Source organism: Lynx canadensis, chromosome D2, assembly GCF_007474595.2.
Source record: "Lynx canadensis isolate LIC74 chromosome D2, mLynCan4.pri.v2, whole genome shotgun sequence".
In the NCBI taxonomy this organism is placed as follows: domain Eukaryota; kingdom Metazoa; phylum Chordata; class Mammalia; order Carnivora; family Felidae; genus Lynx; species Lynx canadensis.
In genome coordinates, this window is record NC_044313.2 from 69,369,525 (window position 1) to 69,390,383 (window position 20,859).

At 48.4% G+C, this 20,859-nt stretch overlaps 1 protein-coding gene across 1 annotated transcript in view; it reads right to left on the reverse strand.

Annotated features, from left to right (window-relative positions):
- PGBD5 (piggyBac transposable element derived 5) overlaps nt 1–20,546 on the reverse strand; it is a 104,474-nt gene extending 83,928 nt beyond the window's left edge. Inside the window, exon 1 of the mRNA XM_030335161.1 lies at nt 20,225–20,546. Within this exon, the coding sequence (XP_030191021.1) occupies nt 20,225–20,546 (322 nt within the window). The remainder of the gene's footprint in view (nt 1–20,224) is intronic.
- Between the last annotated feature and the right edge of the window lie 313 nt (nt 20,547–20,859).

The following is a 20,859-nucleotide window of genomic DNA, read 5'->3' on the forward strand; positions in this document are numbered from 1 at the left end:
GCTGCACAGCTCGTCCACAGCAGAGGAGAGAAGGCCATCTGGAGGTGGGCAGGGGAGGCAGAGACGTGGTCTTGCCCCAAACCCCACCCAGTGCAGGAACCCACGTCAGGAGCTTCTCCCGGGGGAGCAAGCCCAAAAGGAGCCCCCACAATGTCTAGCTTTGAAAATTGCCTGGCTCTAGTGGCCCAGGGCGGGATGGCGGCGGGGGCGGTGGGGGGGGCTGCTTATATTTCTGACTCCCACCAGACTGAAACAATCAGACAAACAACCTTGGCAGGCTACCAACCCCAGGCCACTGTACATATAGTCAAGTGAAACACACCCCCAGTCTTCCTGTGAAAAAAAGCCCCTTTCCTTGTCCTTAGAGCTTCAGCTGGAGAGGCAGACTTCAGGTTTGCCACGCACCTAGAGGCTATGAAGGTGCTCCCAGGGAACATGGGCCCGGGGACACCACCTTTGCACTCTCCCTAGGCCTTGCTATAGCTCGCCAGTACCTCCCAGGAGAGAGCTGATACGTTCATCTGGGGTCCCGATTTTTGCAACTGCTACTCAGGTCCCAAGGGCTGGGGTGCCTGCTGTGGGGCACAGACCCCCCACTCCTCAGGAAGAAACTCCTGCTTTGTAAACCTCTAGACTGCCTAGTCTGGAAGCCAGCAGGGTTTACAGTTGCAGTCCCACGGGGCTGTCTATATTTGCTTACTTTAAAAGCTGCAGTCTGAGGTTCTGATCAGCCTGAAAGTAGGACCTGACTGAGATCCGCCCCGCTTTGGAACAGCGCCAGGTCTATCAAGTGCAAATTGGACTGCTTCGGCCATCACAAAGGTTCGAGAGACCACGGAGAGCTAGGGCAATGCTGACCTACGAGATTCACCTCCCACACAAGCTCACTCCTTCAAGATTAGGACAGGGAGCTGTTTTGCCTAATACATAAAAAAAAAACACAGAAAGCCAAGCGAAATGAGGAAACAGGAATATGTTCCAAACAACCAATAAGATAAAACCTCAGGAAAAAAAAAAAAAAAAAAACCTTAATAACACTGAGATGAGTAATTTGCCTGATAAAGAGTTCAAAGTCACAGTCCTAAAGATGCTCACTGAACTCGGGAGAAGAATGGATGAACACAGTGAGAACTTCAATAAGGACACAGAAAATATAAGAAAGTACCAAACATAAGTCACGGAACCGATGAATACTGTCAACTGAGAAATACACTAGAATGTTCAACAGCAGCCTAGATGAAGCAGAAGAAAGGATCGGTGACCCGGAAGACACAGCAGAACTCACCCACAGAGCAGCACAAAGAAAAAAATAACCTTAAAAAGTGAAGAAAGGTTGAGAGAGAGAGAGCATCAAATGGAATGGCATTCACATTATGGGGGTTCCAGAAAGAAAAGAGAGAAAAAAGGGGGCAGAAAACTTATTTGAAGAAATAATAGCTAGGGGCGCCTGGGTGGCTCAGTCGGTTAAGTGTCCGACTTCGGCTCAGGTCACGATCTCACGGTTCATGGGTTCGAGCCCCACGTCGGGCTCTGTGCTGACAGCTCAGAGCCTGGAGCCCGCTTCGGATTCTGTGTCTCCCTCTCTCTCTGCCCCTCCCCTGTTCATGCTCTGCCTCTCTCTGTTTCAAAAATAAATAAAAACATTAAAAAAATTTTAAAAAACAAAAGAAGAAATAATAGCTAAACACTTCCCTGACTTTGGGAAGGAAACAGACATCCAGGTTAACAAAGCCTAGACAGTCCCAAAAAAGATGAGCCCAAAAGAGAGCCACACTAAGACATCTCATAATTAAAATGTCAGAAGTTAGAACTGACCGTTATAAAATTTAAGTAATGATACAAGGTAGAATAATAGAGTTTGGGATATATCATAATTATAATCTCTGTAGAATTACTTCATGTACTAGCTTTCATCATACTAAGGCAAATACCCTGAAGAATTTGATGTTCTAGTCATTTAATTTAGTTTGGGGTATAAGTATTTCAAGAAAAAGTCTTATTTGGGAATTCTTCACCTAGTGAAGATAAATTAACATCAGAAAGTCAACTCTGTCACCGTAAAAAATCCGAGAACAGAAAAAAAAAATCCACAATTATGTATAACACCATGCATGATACATCATTTGCAATCCAGCCCTGAAAAATACTATATAGTGTATGAAGAAAGGATTGCAGAAAATTCTGTTTTCATTAATTACACTTTAAAATAGCAAGCCTTCTAAGAATGCCCTTGAAGAAGACAATCCCTTGTGGTTTTAAGTCAATGGAAACTCATGCTACACTCCAAATCATGTTGACATGATTACTATAGACTAACGACCACTTTCAGTAGTCAGAGGATGAAAAATTGTCAAGAGTTACCCAAACTATGAATCCCCGTTACAATGATCCTCTTGGAAAATGTGTTACTGAAAAGTTTTCCCCCCTGAATTAATGTGCTCTTTCTGTATCTTGTACAGCAGACATCTGGATGTGCAAACATATCCAGAAGGCCTTTGAGGGCTGACAGGCTGCTGGAGTAATGAGGAATTCATCCGTGTTTCTGCCTTTCTGGCTGGCTCAGAGAACCCTGGGTAACCAAAACGGACGTGTCACGAGAGTACAAGTGTTCCTTGCACAATACGTATCGCCTCCTCAGGGAGGACACCAAAACCCATGTTCGTATACCAAAATCTGAGATGCACACAGAAGTTAAGAAGTGATCTCGTTATCTTGAAAGCAAACCACACTGTCCCAATGCCACGTTCCTAGCTTTTCCTCAAGGGACGGCAGGAGGTAGTAATTGCAGTCAGGAATAAGGAGTAAAAATTGTAACTGAGGGCCACATCTGAAACTTATTCCTGAAAATATCCAGAGAACACCTGTGAGTATTACTAACCAAGGTTTAGTTCATGGGATTGTGTCCATGAAACATTATCCCATGGACTGGCCAAATCCTTGAGTCTAGGAGATGAGAAGGAGGGAAGTCTTTACCTTCCAGAGCTACTACTAGGAAGGAAGGTCCAGACAACACTGACAGAAGTCCCTCCAGTGGCAGGAGAGCCAAAAACACCTTGCCCCTCCTTGAGCTCAACTGAAATAGACATGTCATTTCACAAATGTGCAGTAGACTGACTACAGGTACAGGAGAGACAGTAGCAGCCTGAGAAATTATTATTCCTGTGCTATATGGTCAACTTTTTGAATTCTGACACCTAGAATTTTTAATAAAATATAAATGCTCTTTTTTTTTTTTTAAAGAACACCTTCAGATTGTTATCTTTATCCTACAAGCTCACCCTTCAACTGGATTCGGTCGTAAGCAAACATTTGGCCATTTGGACAAAATCTATATTTGGTGCTTTGTGTGTGTGTGTGTGTGTGTGCACATGCATGTGTAAAATAAAAGGATAGTAATAAATCTTTAGCATTGTGTGTAATAAAAGTGAAATGAAGCCTCTTGATACAAAAGGTTTTATTCTGGTGTAGAGCCTGCTTGGGATTCTCTCTCTCCCTCTCTCTCTCTGCCCATGCTCACCCTTTCTCTCTTTCTCTCTCTCTCTCAAAATAAATTTTGTTTTGTTTTTAATGTTTATTTATTTTTGAGAGACAGAGTATGAGTTGGGGAGGGGCAGACAGAGAGGGAGACACAGAATCCGAAGCAGGCTCCAGGCTCCGAGCTATCAGCACAGAGCCTGATGCGGGGCTCAAACTCACAAATGGTGAGATCATGACCTGAGCCGAAGTCAGATGCTTAACCGACTGAGCCCCCCAGGTGCCCCCAAAATAGATTTTTTAAAAAGCACAGTTTGGAGAGAAGATATAAAAGGGATAACTATATATACATCAAACAATATGGCAGCTAAAGACTAAAAATACAAGAACATGGTAATAATTTAGCTCTTCAAATTTAGCTCTTGTTCTGGGGAAGAGGTGGGAAAACAGTGTGTTGTTTTCAAGTGAGAGTAGAGAAATACACATTCAATTATGAAAGAGGGAAGGACAAAGAGACAAAATATTATTAAAATGGAAAAGTTAATTATAGTCACTTGATTTCCGACCAGGATGCCACACAATTACATGGGGAAAGGACAGTATTTTCAGTAAGCGGTTGAACTTTCAACACGTGGTTGAATAACTCAAGATCCACACGCAAATGACTGAAATTGGAACCCCACCTAACACCATACAGAAAAAATAACTCAAAATGCATCAAAGACATAAATGTAAGAACTAAATTATTAGGTTCTTAGAAGAAAACATAAGGGTAAATGTTAGTGATCTTGAACTTATTCATACAAGGTACATACCTAGGGTCGCCTCGGTGGCTCAGTCGGTTAAGCATCCGACTCCAGTTCAGGTCATGATCTCACAGGTCATGGGTTCTAGCCCCACATTGGGCTCTGTGCTGACAGCTCAGAGTTCAGAGTCTGGAGCCTGCTTTGGATTTTGTGTCTTCCTCTCTCTCCCTCTGCTCCTCTCCCACTCATGCTGTCTCTCTCTCAAAAATAAGCATTAAAAATTTTTTTGAAAAAACAACCAGGAGCACATACCCAGACTATATAAAGAATTCTTACCCAACTCAATAATCAAAAGGCAAATAACACAACTAAGAAATTGGCGAAGGACTTGAATACACATTTCTCCGATATACAAATATATAGATGGCATATACAAATACGTACATGGAAAGATACTCAACATCACTAACCATTAGGGAAATGCAAATCAAAACCACGAGACACCACCTGCGGCCCATGTGGAGGACTACTGTCTAAAAAACCAAAAACAGAAACAAAAAACAAGTGTTGGCAGGGATGTGGGGAAACTGGGAGCTTTGTACATTGCTGGGGGGACTGTAACAACCGCTTTAGGAAGACTTCAGTAGATCCTCAAAATGTTGAACACGGAGTGACCATACGACCCACCAATACCCCGCGTGGATATATGTCCAAGAAAAATGAAAGCTATGTCCACACAAAAATTTGTATGTGGAGGTTTTGGGTTTATTCATAATAGCCAAAAGGCAAAAACAACCCAAATGTTCATCAAGTGACGGGCAGGTAACATGTGATCTATCGAGTCAATGGAACATTATTCAGCCTTAAAAAGGAAGGAAATTTTGATACATGCGACAACACGGATGAGCCTAGGAAACATTCTGCTAATTGAAAGAAGCCAGTCTAATTGCTATATGCTAATTGAAAGAGCGCATATTGCAGAATTTAATTTATACGAAATTGCCAGAATAGACAAATCTATGGAGACAGAAAGTAGGAGCAGTAGCTGCCTAGGGCTGGAGGTGGTGGCTAAATATTTCTTCAGGGGGTGATGAAAATGTCCTACAACTGCACTGAGGGCTGCACAAACTGTGATTTAATAAAAGCTATTAAATGATGTGACGTGTTTTTTTTTTTTTAAGATTTTAAAGTAATCTCTGCACCCAACGTGGGGCTTGAACCTACAACCCTGAGATCAAGAGTCTCCTGCTCCAGTGAGCCCCGAAATCGTACGTACACATTAAACGGGTGAGTCCTACGGCATGTGAAGTATATCTCGATGAAGCCAAAAAAGGGAAAGAACTTCTGTACTTACCAAGTAGAAGAAGAATGAACTGGATTAAAATGTCAAAAATGGGAGAAAGACAAGAAAAGCAGAAGAAAAGATGATGGAACGAATAAACTCATGCCTGTTTGTCACTACGTTCGATGTATGCAGACGGATTTCTCCAACTAAATGCAAGTGCCTATCGGGTTGTGTTGAAAATATACATCTGTGCTGTTCAAGAAACACACTTAAAATGGCAAATGTGTTAAATGTAGCAGGCAAGGCGGTATCGGCAGAGAACGAAGGAATGCCAAAATTAACAGCAGACCCGCTAGATCTAAGGTTAAAGGTACTAAGGTCAAGAGTGACATGATTAAAGTCATCGTTTGGGCGCGTCGGGATGGCTCAGTCTGTTAGGCGTCTGACTCTTTGGTTTCGGCTCCGGTCGTGATCTCACGGTTTGTGAGTTCAAGCCCCGTGTGGGGCTCTGAGCCGATGGTGGAGCCTGCTTGGGATTCTCTCTCTCCCTCTCTGTGCTCACCCTGCCCTCTCTCTCTCTCTCAAAATAAATAAATGTTTAAAAAAGCACAGTTTGGAGGGAAGATATAAAAGGAATAGTTATATATACACCAAACAATATGGCAGGCTGAAGACTAAAAACTACAAGAACATGTTAACAATTTAGCTCTTCAAATGGGAACACCTATTAGAGACAGAGAAAACAAAAACACACATAATAAAATAGATACCATCACTTCTTCAAGTAATAAGACATACATTTTTTTCTTATACCTGTGAATGCCACATATGAAAAGATTAATTGCCTATTTGGCAACAAAGAAAAGCTTTACAAGCCTTTTGAATTAGAGAGTTAAAGGACGGTTCTTTGGTCACAATCCAATCAAACCAGAATCAAATAATTAGGTAATGAAAGTCTTAACTACATAGAAATTAAGACATCCACTCTTAGATCAAAGAAGAAATCAAAGGTACCAAAGAAAATCTTGAAAGCATTGGAAAGAATATTTCATACCAAAATTTACAGAAGACACTAGAAGTTATACTCCAAGGAGATGTTCGTGTCAAATGCTTTCAATTCCAAAGTTTGGTTTTTTTTTAATAAAAGAAGCTTTGTACTCATTTAAACCAATTAGAAAAGGGCAGCTAAATAAATCAAAAGAAAGGAAGTGGTTGTAATAAAGATGTAATTTTAAACTAATAAAAAATATGAGGGACAAATAAACTCAAAGATGGTTCTGTAAAAAGACAAACAAAATAATAAAAGATCTCACATATGCCATATTAAGGATGAGAGACGGAAGATGGGGGATAGGGAAGGTAGGGAAAGTGAAGGAGAGACAGGGGTTTCGAGGAGAAACAGACAGACAGATGTGTGCAAAACAGGCGAAATGAGGATTGGAACAGATATAAAAGCAAATGCACGATATAAAAGCAAATAAAAGAATCATTAAGCTTCATGGCATTTTATGTTAACAAATCTGATAACCTAGAAGAAATGACCATTTGCTAGGAAAAAAAAATCATCAGAATGATTCAAGAAGTGGAAAATTCAGGGGTGCCTGGGTGGCTCAGTCAGGTAAGTGTCCGACTTCAGCTCAGGTCATGATCTCATGGTTTGTGAGTTCGAGCCCCACGTCGGGCTGTCTGCTGACAGCTCACAGCCTGGAGCCTGCTTCGGATTCTGTGTCTCCCTGTCTCTGCCCCTCCCCTGCTTGTGCTCTGTCTCTCTCTGTCTCTCAGAAATCAATAAATATTAAAAGAAATTTTTTTTTTTAAAAGTGGAAAATTCAGAAAATAAGTACCAAGACCAGACAGGTTTGCAGCTGCATACCCTGTCATTCTACTGTTAAATGGCAACAGGCAATTAAAAAATAATAAGCCGATGCATTTTGTGAAGCTGAGCCTAATTTTAATTCCCAAACCCGAGAGAAAGGAGAAGGAAAACTATTAACGAATCTGGCTTATGATAGATTAGTTACAGAAACTGAACTAGTATTACCAAATAACAGAAGCCAGCCATCTATCGAAGGGATATATACTGAGACCAATTTGGATTTACTGCAGGAAAATTAAGAGCGCTCAATACCAGAAAATCAATAAAATGTACTTCGTCACTAAATGAACTGTGAAAAACCTCTAAGACCATAGCAACAAATGCATTTGATAAAAATAGAGCCACGTGATCAAAGTTTAGCAGCCACGCCTTATATAAATTAAGCACAGGAGGAAGTTGTTCGCGAAGTATTATTGAACAAGAGCTCGCTAAAAAGGTATATAAAGCGAGCCCGTATTGGTTCCACAAATGACGTGCGTGCATGTGTATGTGCAAATGCGTTTATGGAACAGCACCAAGTTGTCAACAGGGATTCTTGCGAAAGAGGCAGCGGTGAGCACAGGAGAATTTTTACAAACAGGGAAGACGGTAAAACAAAGATCGCAGTTAGGAATCAGGCAGGACATGTATCAATGCATGCAGATAAAACTGGATACCCTCGCGAGCACAGCACCACCAAGGAAAAAGATACTCTTGTTGCCAACCCCACAGCCCTCAGGTGCCTTCCCCGTAGCAAGGTGCCGGGTGAGATACTCTGTCGCGGACGTTGCGCTACCTAACACAATGGAATGTGAATCAGACCAGGGGCTGCAGGGGCAGGACTTGGGCACAGTCACCCCTACGCCCATCCAGAGCCGGACTCCCGACATGCCAAGCTCTGGATGGTCTCTGACGAGGGACACCTGGAGCTGTTAGGGAGCAGAGATTTGAGCAGCAGCCTCCCTCAAGAAGGTGTCACTTTATTTTTAAGTTTATTTAATTGAGAGAATGAGAGAGAATGAGCACGTGAGCAAGCAAGCATGAGCTGGGGAAGGGCAGAGAGAGGGAGAGACAAAACCCCAAGCAGGTTCCCTGCTGTCAGCACTGGAGCCCGGTGCGACGCTCAATCCCCCAACTGTGAGATCATGACCTGAGCTGAAATCAAGAGTCGAATGCTTAACTGACTAAGCCACCCAAGCACCCCCAGGAGCTGCCACTTTAGAGGCAGAGTGGGGACAGGCACCCAAGCGTGTGCCAGGGCTGTGGAGACAGACACACGCTCGGGTGCCTGTCCCCACTCTGCTTCTAAAGCGACACCTCCTGGGCGCCTGGGTGGCTCAGTCGGTTGGGCACCAGACTCTTGACCTTGGCTCAGGTCAGGAGCTCACCATTTTGTGAGTTCGAGCCCCATGTCAGCCTCTGTGATGGCAGCACAGAGCCTGATTGGGATTCTCTCTCTCCCTCTCCGTCTCTCTCAAAATAAAATAAACTTAAAACGTTTAAAAATAAAGCACCTCCTGGGGGTGCTTGGGTGGCTTAGTTGGTTAAGCATCCGACCCCTGATCTCAGCTCAGGTCATGATCTCACGGTTGGGGGATCGAGCCCCGCATTGGGGTCCTGTGCTTACAGATGGAAGTCTCCGGAGCCCTCTGAGAAGCAGAACCAAAGACAGCCCTTCATTCCTCCCCACCAAAGTATCCCACGTGCCGGCTTCAGAGGTCTGGGCTGTGCCCTCTCGCCCTTCCAGTTTCTCTGGTGTCATTTGCCATCTCCCTGAATTTACCTGCATCTTTTCCAGAACCTACTTCTTATCTGCCAGCCTTCTTGAAGATAATGAGCCTATAAATTTTCGACAGCGGGAATTTGCTCCTGCTAATATTTGCATAACACGCGCCTCTTTCAATCTTGACGAAAAGCTGCTCACTACAGTTGTCTGCGCTTTCCAATTAGGTTCTGTTCCAGGATTCCACTGGAATTCTGCAAGCATGTCCCCGAGGATGCCGTAAACTGGGGTCCAGTTTCCCAGCCAGCCCAAGACAACACATCGGACGTTCTGCTGAAATACTAGTAATTAAGGGCAAACCAAAGGGAACACATTTATTTGCCTTGAATGCTGGGACCCGAGGAAAACAAGTTTCAAATGAGGAAGGAGGTGTAGACTGTTTGTTATGTGAATTCTGAAGTGAACGTTTACTCGCTCACAGAAACTCACAATCTTTACGCGGTACACCCCCACCCCCCTCCCAACTGCCGGGGAGGGTGGGCCCCGGGGCCCTCCTCCTCCAGTTCAAAGACAGCCGCCTGGGGCGCCTGGGTGGCCCAGTCGGTTGAGCGGCCGACTTCAGCTCAGGTCGTGATCTCACGGTTTAGGAGTTCAAGCCCCACATCGGGCTCTGTGCTGACAGCTCAGAGCCTGGAGCCTGCTTCGGATTCTGTGTCTCCCTCTCTCTCTGCCCCTCTCCCCTGCTTGCATTCTGTCTCTCTCTCAAAAATAAATAAACATTCAAAAAATTAAAAAAAAAAAAAGACAGCCGCCTGATTTCCACTGGTGCATCTACGTACCCTGGGTTTGTCCCTTCTACAGTTCCTGGTTGCTAAAAAGTTTTGAAAATCTCCTAAGTGGCCCAACATCCATCCTGTGCATTTGGGCCTCGCGAGACAAAAGGAGTTTAAAGGAATCGAGGTAAAGTTGCCTGTGACAAAGCACCAGCTCTGGGCTTCCACACACGTCTTTACTGATTCTCACAACTCGGGGAAGGAGCTCCCTGCATAGACGCCAGACTCCACGGAGCCACCTGCCCAAAATCACACGGCAAACACTCGGCAGAACCCAGGCCTTCCGCCCCGGGTCCCCTCCAGCCACAAACGGACCATCAAGCCCCTTTCAAACCATCCACAGCTTCAAACCATTGGTGTGCAATTCAACACCTGCATCTAGAACACCCCATGCACGTGGCTTACCACCATCATCTTACCTGTCCGCTTCCAGAGTTACCGCGAGGATTTCACGGACAGAATTCCAAGAATTCATTTTTTTTTACATTTTTATTTATTTTGAGAGCCTGTGTGTGAGCAGGGGAGGGGCAGAGAGAGGGAGAGAGAGAGAATCCCAAGCAGGCTCCACGCCAGCAGCACAGAGCCCGAGGTGGGGCTTGAACTCACAAACCGTGAGATCATGACCTGAGCCGAAACCAAGAGTCAGACGCTCGATCAGCTGAGCCACCCAGGCGCCCCCAAAGAATTCATTTTTTATTCTCCAGGTTATTTTCCATCATTCCCCTCATGCGTCCTCCTCACACAGCGATTCAGCATGTGGCCCCCACTGACTTGAATCCGCTTTTCCCCATCAATCCTCTTTAATGTCTGTGACAGTTAAGCTGCCTGTTCTAACAAGCCCCCATCCCCCAACAAATGTACGATGAATCAAACAGGAGAGAAGTTCATCTCTTGCCCACAGAAATTTAGTCCATGACAAATAGGATTGCTGTGTGAGTGGCTTTTCCCCAAATGGTGATTTATTTTTATTTTTTTTAATATTTGTTTATTTTTGAGAGAGATGGAGTGCAAACGGGGGGAGGGGGAGGGGGAGAGGGAGGGGGAGAGGGAGAGGGAGAGAATGTGACGAGGCTCCAGGCTCCGAGCTGTCAGCACAGAGACCAACGCAGGGCTCGAACTCACCAAATGCAAGATCATGACCTGAGCTGAAATCGGATGCCCAATGGTGATTTAGATACAAGATCCTTTCATCTGCTGGCCCCCAACATCTCTGACACATGGCTCAAAGGAGCCTCCACATGGCCAGGCCTGAGAGTGGGGTCCACACTTTGGCTCATTTTCCACCGCCCTGAACCCAGGCAGTGGCCCCATCTCCTTGCAAGGGGTGCTGGGAAATTAGGTACAGCCACTGCCCACGAAGAGAGGGAACAGGTGAAATGAATTTAGAAAAGGCCACTGGTCTTCAATTCAAGAGCCCCTTGCAAGGGACCTACCCGTTAATTAAGTTGATCTGACCAGCATATCCTGTGTTCCATACTCCCACTCTAAGCAGGATGCATCCTTGTCCCCTAACCAAAGGAACCAGTCTACCCTAGATCACTTAACCTCCCTGTGACTCGGTTCCCTATGTTAAAAATAGGGATAACAGGGGCGCCTGGGTGGCTCAGTCGGTTAAGCGTCCGACTTCGGCTCAGGTCATGATCTCGCGGTCCGTGAGTTCAAGCCCCGTGTCGGGCTCTGCGCTGACCGCTCAGAGCCTGGAGCCTGTTTCAGATTCTGTGTCTCCCTCTCTCTGACCCTCCCCCGTTCATGCTCTGTCTCTCTCTGTCTCAAAAATAAATAAACGTAAAAAAAAAATTAAAAAAAAAATAGGGATAACACCTTGCAAGATTGCTTTGAGGATTACACACATTAGAGAGAGCTTAGAACGCGATCTGGCACACGGTACATGATATACAAGCACTTGATAAACAAATAAAGGGGTACAAGAAGCAAGGTTCCCTGCAGAGTTCTAATAGACTCCTGTCTTGGGGGGTCTCTGTCTCTTGGGAAGAGGGCACACTGCAAAAGCCCAAGGGTTGGAGAGGCAACTTCCCTCTGAGGCAAGTTCAGTTTTCCATGCAGGAGGGAAAGCCCTGTAAAATACACCCCAGACTTGATTTAGCGCCTTCCTAGTAAAGAATTCATTCCCTCGAGAGCTGCCCCAACCTCTCTTCCACTATTTTGGATGTGGAATATGTCCTTGTAGACATTTCAATGGTGCAGATTCCTGTCCCCATTAAAAAAAAAAAAAAATCTAGTTCCGGGGCGCCTGGGTGGCTCAGTCAGTTAGGCATCCGACTATGGGTTTCCGCTCAGGTCACGATCTCACAGGTCGTGAGTTCGAGTCCCATGTCCAGCCCTGTGCTGACAGCTTGGAGCCTGGTTGGGATTCTCTCTCTGCCCCTCCCCCACTCTCTCTCTCGCAAAATAAATAAACTTAAAAAAAAAATATCTAGTTGTGTCCATCTGTTCTTTTCTTCACTCCTTTATTCAACAAACACTGAATTTTTGTTCAGCGCTTACCACGTTCTGTGACCACGACGTCCCAGGTCTCAGCCCACATGGAAAATGATTTAGCTTATGTGGCTGCTAAGAGGGACAGAGGGAAGGCAGTGATTTTAGATGCTTGGCGACAGTGACATTTGAACCAAGGCAAAACTAGCAAGCAAGGGCCGCCGTGAAGCACCTTCCTGGTATGGGTCCCACGGGCACAAAGGTTCCGAGATGGAAAGACTTTGTGGCTAGAGAGTGCGGGTGGCTGGACAGGTGACAAGAAGGGACACTAAAAAGGAAGGCTGCAGAACACCTATGGGCGCTGGAGGCCTTGCGAAGGACTCCAGGATTCCCTTTGGCCTGAGTTGGAAGCCACTCAAAGGTTTAAACGTTTTAAGTGTTTCAAGTGGTTTGAGTGTTTAAGCAGAGGTGTTTAAATCTTGGTAAAAGATCACTCTCCTTCTACCAGGGAAATGGGGACAGGGTTGGTGGTGGGGGGGGGGGGGGTGCCAACAAGCCTGGAAGCTGGAAATCCAAGCAGATGCAGTTTCCAACATCCGGGCAAGGGGTGATGTTGTCCCAGTTAAAGTGTGAAGATTCGTGCTTCTAAATTTTTTACTGGAGTGGTTTACTAAATATACACCCAAACATGGCCAGAGGTTCATAGTTTTGTAATCATTCTTCCTGAAACTCACAAAAAGGAGAAAGGTAGAACATCATCTTGATATTACAGGATAACGCATCCCCAACCCCAAGGTAATACCGGGCCTCCTCCGGCCAGTAAAGGTTTTTACCAGATCACCTTTAGTTGTCATTTTCCCTCTTCCTTCCTTAAAGGAAAGGCCTCAGTGCTTCTCCACAGATTCAACCCTCTCTAGGTTCTCCTTCCTCCCCAGACCCGCCAAATTCCCCTCCCCAGGGGATCCAGCATCTGCTAGGTGAACCCACATCCACGACTGGGTTCAGATTCCAGCTACCGTTAATGGCAACGGTGACAATTACATACCGTCAAGTCTCAAGGCGTTGTCACTAAGACGGCCTCAAGGAAGGACGCTCAGTTTAGGCAAAGAGTGGGACTGCCCATGGGCAAAATGGCTTCTCTCCCCTCCTGGCCTTTGCCCAAGTTACTCCCTCGTTTGGGGTGCCCTGCTCCTTCCTCGTCACCTGACTGAACTTTATTTGTTCTTCAAGATGCAGCCCAGGGGCCGCGTCCGCCAGAGGTGCTGTTCTCCCCCGGCCCAGCTGGGTCAGGGGCGCGCCTCCAGAATCCCATATCCACGTTTACCCAGATCGCAGTGGTTGCCAAAGAGTCTTCCACCTTTTCTTCACTTTGTCTCTCCTGCTGGACCCCAGGCGACGTGCCTTCTTTATCGTTTTAGCCCAGCCGGGTCCAATCTGCTCGTGGAATGAATACACGCCACGTCTCGTACGCCGTGGGTGGGCGCACGGACCGGAGAAGTGTTTGACGGTGCCTACGAAAGCAGTGGCTCCCCACGGCAGGTGAGTTTGGTCCCCAGGGGCCGTGTGGCAACGCCGGGAGAAATGCTCGGTTGTTATAACTAGAGGAAAGGGCGCCCCTGGACATTCAGCGGGTAGGGGTCGGAGATGCTGTTAAACATCCGGCGATTCACAAGACAGGCCCCCCCAACACAGTTACCCAGCCCGTAAGGTCAGTAGCGCGGAGGCTGAGACACGCATCTAATCTCTGACCAGGAAACCTACTCCAGGGTACACGTGCCCAAGGGAAATGATGTGTAAGTCCACCAACAACACAAGAACACCTCGGGGCGCCTGGATTGTTGGGCATCCGACTCTTGATTTCAGCTCAGGTCATGATCTCGTGGTCGTGAGATCAAGCCCCAAGTCAGGCTCTGCGCTGACACCACGGAGCCTGCTTTCGATTCTGTCTCTCTCTGACCCTCCCCCGCTCATGCGCTCTGTCTCTCTCTCTCAAAATAAATAAAGTAAAAAAAAAAAAAAAAAAAAACCCCAAAACACAAGAACCTCTGTAGCAGCTGTACCCACAGAAGCCCCAAACTAGAAACAATGTAAAAGACCGTAGTAGTCAAATGATGGAATCCTACAGGCCATATGAAATAAAAGACTCTTATCTGCAAGAATAGATCTCACAGATCTACTGATGAACTAAACAACCAGACCAAAGTAACAGGCAAAATTCATCGATGGTGAGGGAACGGAAGTCGGAATAACGGTCACCCCTGGAGACAGGGAGCTAGTGACTGGGAAGGAGCAGGAGGGAATCTCTGGGGTGCTGGGAACATTCCTGATCTTCATCTGGGGAGTAGTCAGTCACACACATTGTGCTGTGCACTATGACTCATGCGCTGAATGTGTATTATGCCTCAAAAAGCTTTATTCAATGAACAGTCCTCTAAGAGCGCCCTACCGGCAGGAATCACACACAGGGACGCTGCCCTATCAGCCAGGTTTTCTAACAGACTTCCGGGTATACTGCCGGCGGGAATGTATGTAGGTGCATTTCTGGAAAGCTGCTGCACAACAGATATCAAAAACCTTACAATGTGTCCTTAATTCAATTCTGGTCTGGTCATTTTATGCTAAGGAATGTGCTAAGGATGCGCACACAAACCTAAGCTTCCGGAATATTTATCATAGCATAATAAATGTAAGAGGGAGGGGGCACTGAATTCAATGCCCACCCAAAGGGAACTGTGTCATATTATGGATACATTAAAATGACATTTTTAAATTTAAATGGAAGCCATTTACAATATATTAATTAGAATTAAAAAGCAGATCACCCAACAAGATGTAATCTAAGGTAAACAAAGGATACACTCAATATGTTAACTATGATTATCTAGGGTAATGAGAGATTATGGGATTTCTTAAAATTTCTATCATTTTCCCCCCTAAAATATACATATGTACTTGTTAATAAGAAAAAAAATTATACAATCACAGTTTTTAAAAATAAAGGTGATGGGGCACCTGGGTGGCTCAGTCGGTTGCGCATCCGACTTCAGCTCAGGTCACGATCTCACGGTCCGTGAGTTCGAGCCCCGCATCGGGCTCTGAGCTGATGGCTCAGAGCCTGGAGCCTGCTTCCGATTCTGTGTCTCCCTCTCTCTCTGCCCCTCCCCCGTTCATGCTCTGTCTCTGTCTCAAAAATAAATAAACCTTAAAAAAAATTTTTTTTTTTAAATAAAATAAAGGTGAGTTTTAGATTTTAAAACTGTGTACCAGACCTCACACAACCCCCCAGTCGCCAATGTATTCAAAGCCCCGCTACCTGCAGAAGAACTCTAAACTCTCATCACAACGGCTGCGGTGTAGCAGGGATTAAATAAAAAGATAAAATTCTAGATTTTTCTGTCTCCTATCTGATTGTGGGATAGGTTACACAAACCCATACATTCATGGAACCACACAGAGCTTCATAGCCCCCCCCCCGAAACAGTTAAAGGTAATTCCACGTAAAAATATGAAAATAAATATTTCTGACTGCAAAAGGTTTCAGATGCTGTAAAGGAAACCAAACAAAGGCACCCCCTTCCCTGGGGTGCCTGGGTTGCTCAGCTGGTTAAGCGTTCGGCCGGGGTCATGATCTCACAGTTCGTGGGTTCGAGCCCCACGTCGGGCTCTGTGCTGACAGCACGGGGCGTGGAGCCTGCTTCGGATTCTGTGTCTCCCTCTCTCTCTGCCACTCCCCTGCCTGCACTCTGTCTCTGTCAAAAATAAATACATGTTTCAAAAACTTAAAAAAATTGAAAAAAAAAAAAGGCATGACCTTCCCTGAATGATCAAGTCTGCCTAGGTAATCTCTCAGCCCAGACCCCGACCGAGAAGTCCTGTCCGTGTTTCTGTGTCAAGTGGGGCGATCCCTTCTGTGGCAGAGTCCTTGCAAAGATGTGGCGCAACGACGGAAGACGGCGCTGCACATGGGGATCGCGGCTGGTGAGCCGCGTCACCCCCACCACCTGAACAAAACCTCTCTCCAGGAAGCTCCCTTCTCCGAATCCTGCGTGGCGGCTGGTGGCAGCACATGCTCCATTATTATGTGGCACCGCACAAGATCTACCTTGTAGCTCACCCAGCCTCGGAGTTCCTCCTGGAGCCACGGGACGTGCGACAGAGCTAAAGGTGGGAGCGTCTGCTCAAACTTGACACCGCTGATGGGCCGGGGGAGGGGGGAGGGGGGTACCTTAGCTCACAAATCCATCCTGAGAGTCTCAGGTTCATTCCGGTTTTAAGCGCAAGCTGTTTCTCTCCTCACTTGTTAAGTCAAAAAGACTTTCAGCCAAAGAAGTCCACAACGAAACCCTGAGCGCAAACATCTAACAATGTTAATTTTCAAAGCCCTGTGTTCCCCTCCTGCTTCTCAAGGTCACACCTCCCCGCTGAATGATTCCAGAGGGGTGCTGACATGGTACATGGGAAAAACAGTCCTATGAAGTCCAACCTCTAATAGGAAGAGCAAACAGCTCAGATGCCAGCCAGCCACGACAAAGGACCGACAAAGCCGAATACGCCCCCCCCCCCCCCCCGGCCATCCGTGAATATCTGCCTGTTCTGCCTCCTCAGAGAGGACGGATCACAAGACTGCTCGGAACAAGAAACCAAAAGGGCGGAAGCCCAGGAAGCAGCCGGGCCTGAATTTCACGCTGTTTCCAGAGAGTGAGCTGGCAGGCTGTGTCGGTGATCTGCGCAGCGGGCAGGCGGCAGGCGAGGCTGACAGCGTGAGGGGGTTGTCGTAGGGAGACAGCTGCAAGTGTTCTCCTGGAGAAGGTTCTGGGCCCTGAGCTCCCGGCAAGCATTTTCCGCTCCCAAGCTGACCCTCCATTCACACAGGGGTTAAGAGCCTGTCAGCCGGCCCGGCAAGCACGGTCTTTGTATTTAAATCATCTCAAGGGGACCCACAGCTCCAGGCACGACCAGAGCCTGGGAGAGGGGAGAGAAGGGAGGTGACAGAGAGGACCTTCCGATCCAGGAAGCTAAATAAAAGGGGGACACCAGAAGAAAGAGCCTAGGAAGACTAGAATACCCTGGAGAGCAGCTAGAGGAATCTCAACCTTAGGCACAGAAATGTTTCTGCCTCTTTTCCCTTCCTCCTCCCAGCTGGGCATCACGTGCTCCCTACTGTGTGCACTCCAAATGCAGATCAAAACACAGTGGTGCCCAGTGTCTACACCACTCTCAGGCACAGGGATTCTCAGTCATCAGAGGGCCCCTAGACAGCAGCTGTAATCTCTTTCTAATCAAAATAAACAAACAACAAAAACCCCTAACCAGCCCAAACCAGCGCAAGCAATACACAAGTACCTATAAGACACAAACATACACATTTACATATGTGCCTATTTACACACATACACATGCATATGCTTTTACAGCAGAAGGCAGGCAGGAAGCCTGTTCCCCGAGTCTAGAATCCTCTGCCTCCCTCATCGGATTCTAGCAGCAACAGCCATTTCTGCTACGAGTTTTTTCTCCGGTGAGGACCGATTCCAGACCAAAATGCCACCCCTCCGGCATGCTTCCCCATCCCACTCTACCAGCCCAGTGAGATCTGTGAACAATCCAGGGAACAAAGAGGGAAGAGAGACCCAAGCTGCATTCCTTGAAAGTGGGGTTAGATTCTATACTTTGATAAACCTCAGAGCCTGAACCTCTTTGCTCTCAGAGTGGCCAGGGTGCAGCTCTGAGCCTCTTAATAAACAAGTCCGCCTCTCTCCCCGCCACTAGGCACAAGGGTTTTCTCTGCCCAGCATCTATTTTCAGCCCCCATAAATCATGTTCCGTTGTTTCAGGGAATCTGAACTCACGCTTAATAAACCATCAACCTCACCCCTCTGCCACCACCCCAAATTTCCCTCAGGGAAAGACGGTTTCCAGGAGAGAAGCAAATTCTTAATTAGGGCTGGGTTTGAAAAGCAAGCTTCCGCACAAAACAGAAAAACAAACCTGGGTCTAAAAACCATCAAATGACCAACCGCTAGTGTCTTTGATTAAAGTGCAGGACTGTGATTCTCAGGTCCAGGTGGGACTTCAGTGACCATCCGAAGGAAGCAGAATTTGAACCTAATGCCAAATGACACACGATCAGGTACTTGAGGACCACGTCGGTGCTGCAGTGGCTAGATTAAATTGCTCTGATGCAGAATTTCTCCCAAGTATAGGTTACCAAGAAACATAATACTGCTTTAAAATTTACTTAGGTGTGTTCACCCTTCTCACACCAACACAGTCACGAATCTTATTCATCACCAGGCTTCACCTAACACAATTCCCCTGTTTTTCCTGGAGATGCAGGGAAACGAGCAGACATGTAGCTCATGTTCCGAGATCGAAACCTGGATCACGGCACTCACAGCATAAAGTCTGCTAAACCAGGGCTCCGGGTACACACAATTCTTAAAGAGCTAATTTAACGGACAACCGCTGTCTGGGACAGGAAGCCCTTCTGACATTCTGGAAAACGTAGGGGGTTTCAAAGGATTATGCAGAGAGACAGACTTTGAAAATTCCCAAACTCTTAACCGAAGCCTAAATGAGAACAGGTTCCGTTCCAAAACACTGCACAGTTCACTTGGACCCTGCAAAGCCCAGCTGGAGCTCAGCGCGTCCACACTGCAGCCTGTCTACACTGCAGCTTGTCTGCTGGAGGTTTGCAGACCACTCCCTGCTGACAGAGTCCGGCCAACCCCACCAGCCTACCAGCAGCCTGCAGCACTATGTCCAGATCCAAGTGAGGGCACCAGGCAGGGGTTGGGGGGGGGGTCCCCTGGGCCTGCCCTCCTACCTGCTGTATTCCTGGCTGGTTGAACAATGATCAGGGAGAGCCACGGGAAAAGCCGCATCATGCCCAGTACGCCACTCCCTGGTCCTCAACAACACCGGTTGCACACTCTTCCACCCGTGAAAACGGTGGGCACAAACGAGGGCCTGCCCCGGAAGGATGCAAGGAACAAAAGCATCAGGGGCAGGTGGAACCGGCTGGTCTCCACCTCTCTCGGGGGACAGAGGCCACAGAGCTTCTGCAGGGTACGTAGAGACGTTGTAAAACCAACTCCCAGGAAAGGGCGCAGTAAAAGGGGACCTCGGGCAGCCACAGCTGCCAGCACGAGCGACCTCCAGATATCAGGAGCTTGACCATGACCATAGCGGTAAGCGGAACACACACACACACACACACACACACACACACACACACACAAAAGTGCCTTCCGGCATAAGAGCATACACCTTAAGGCGGGGAAACTTGTCATTTCACTTTTCTCTGCTCTTGGCAAGAGATCCTGAAAGGCACGGACAGAGAAAGTTTCTCGGATTAACTGGAGAAAACACACGCCAGTGAAGACACCCCGGAGGACCTCTCCCGAGGTTCTCACTGCTCCTCGTCCCAGCCCTGGCACCTGAGTAAGGCTTGCCATGGGGCCGTCAATACAAACTGATTTACCACCACCACCACCACCCCCCCGCAACACACACCCAAGCTGTATCAGCGTTTCTGAAGCCCTTTACCTAGGCTAACTCAAACGCACCCCTAAGGTGCGACCCCACAGGTGTGACTGGCTTGGCCACACCCAGCCAGAGAGGGAAGACACTCCCCACCACCCTCCACGTCCTTGCCAACCGCAGGGTGCCGGCGCCGGCCTCCGCCTCCTCCTCTCCACCCACGGGGAAGTCGGAGCCCCCCACGCAGTCAGAGCGCTTTAAATCCCCGCCGCCGCGGCCCCCTTAGGGTCCAGAAACGCACAGCTGCCCTCGGCCCACGGAGCGTCTGGTGTCCTCCCGGCCCGGCACTCCCGCCTCCCCGGGCCGCCCCCGCCCCTGCGGGCCGCGCCTTACCGCCGGTGTCCTCGAAGCGCGGGGGCGGGCGGTCCCGCAGCGTGGCGCTCCAGCCCGCGCCAGCCTCGTCCTCCTCGGCTTCCTGCGCGTCGGGAGCACCGGGCGGCGGCGGCGGGGGGCCGGGGCGCTCGCGTTCGTCGTCCGAGGAGGCGGCCGAGGAGGAGTGCGAGGCGGCCGACGTGCTGTAGAAGGGGTTCCCGCCGCTGTCCGGGCCCGACTCGCCGAACACGTCGTCCGAGATGTGCAGGCTCTCGTAGCGCGCGCGGGCCGCCTCGAGCAGCGCCGGCGCCCTCCTCCGCGCGCCCCCGCCGCCCTCGGCCATAGCCCCGGCCGCCGCCCGCGCGCCCGCCCCCCACAGCGCCTCCCAGCCGCACGCGCCGGGCCCCGGGCCCGCGCCGCGGCCCGCCGCCCCCCACCAGCGCAGCCCGCAGCACAGCGCCCGCCGCCCCGCGCCCTGCCGGCCCGCCGTCTTGGCCGCCTCGGGCCCTGCGCCCGGGGAAGCGCCCTCGGAGCTCGGGCGCCGCAGGCTGCGGGCCGCGGCTGGAGGCAGGGCGCGCGGGCGGGAGGCTGGGGCTGCGGCCGGGCCCAGGCGCCGCCGCTACTGCCGCCGCTGCGTCTCCTCGGCACCCGCCGCG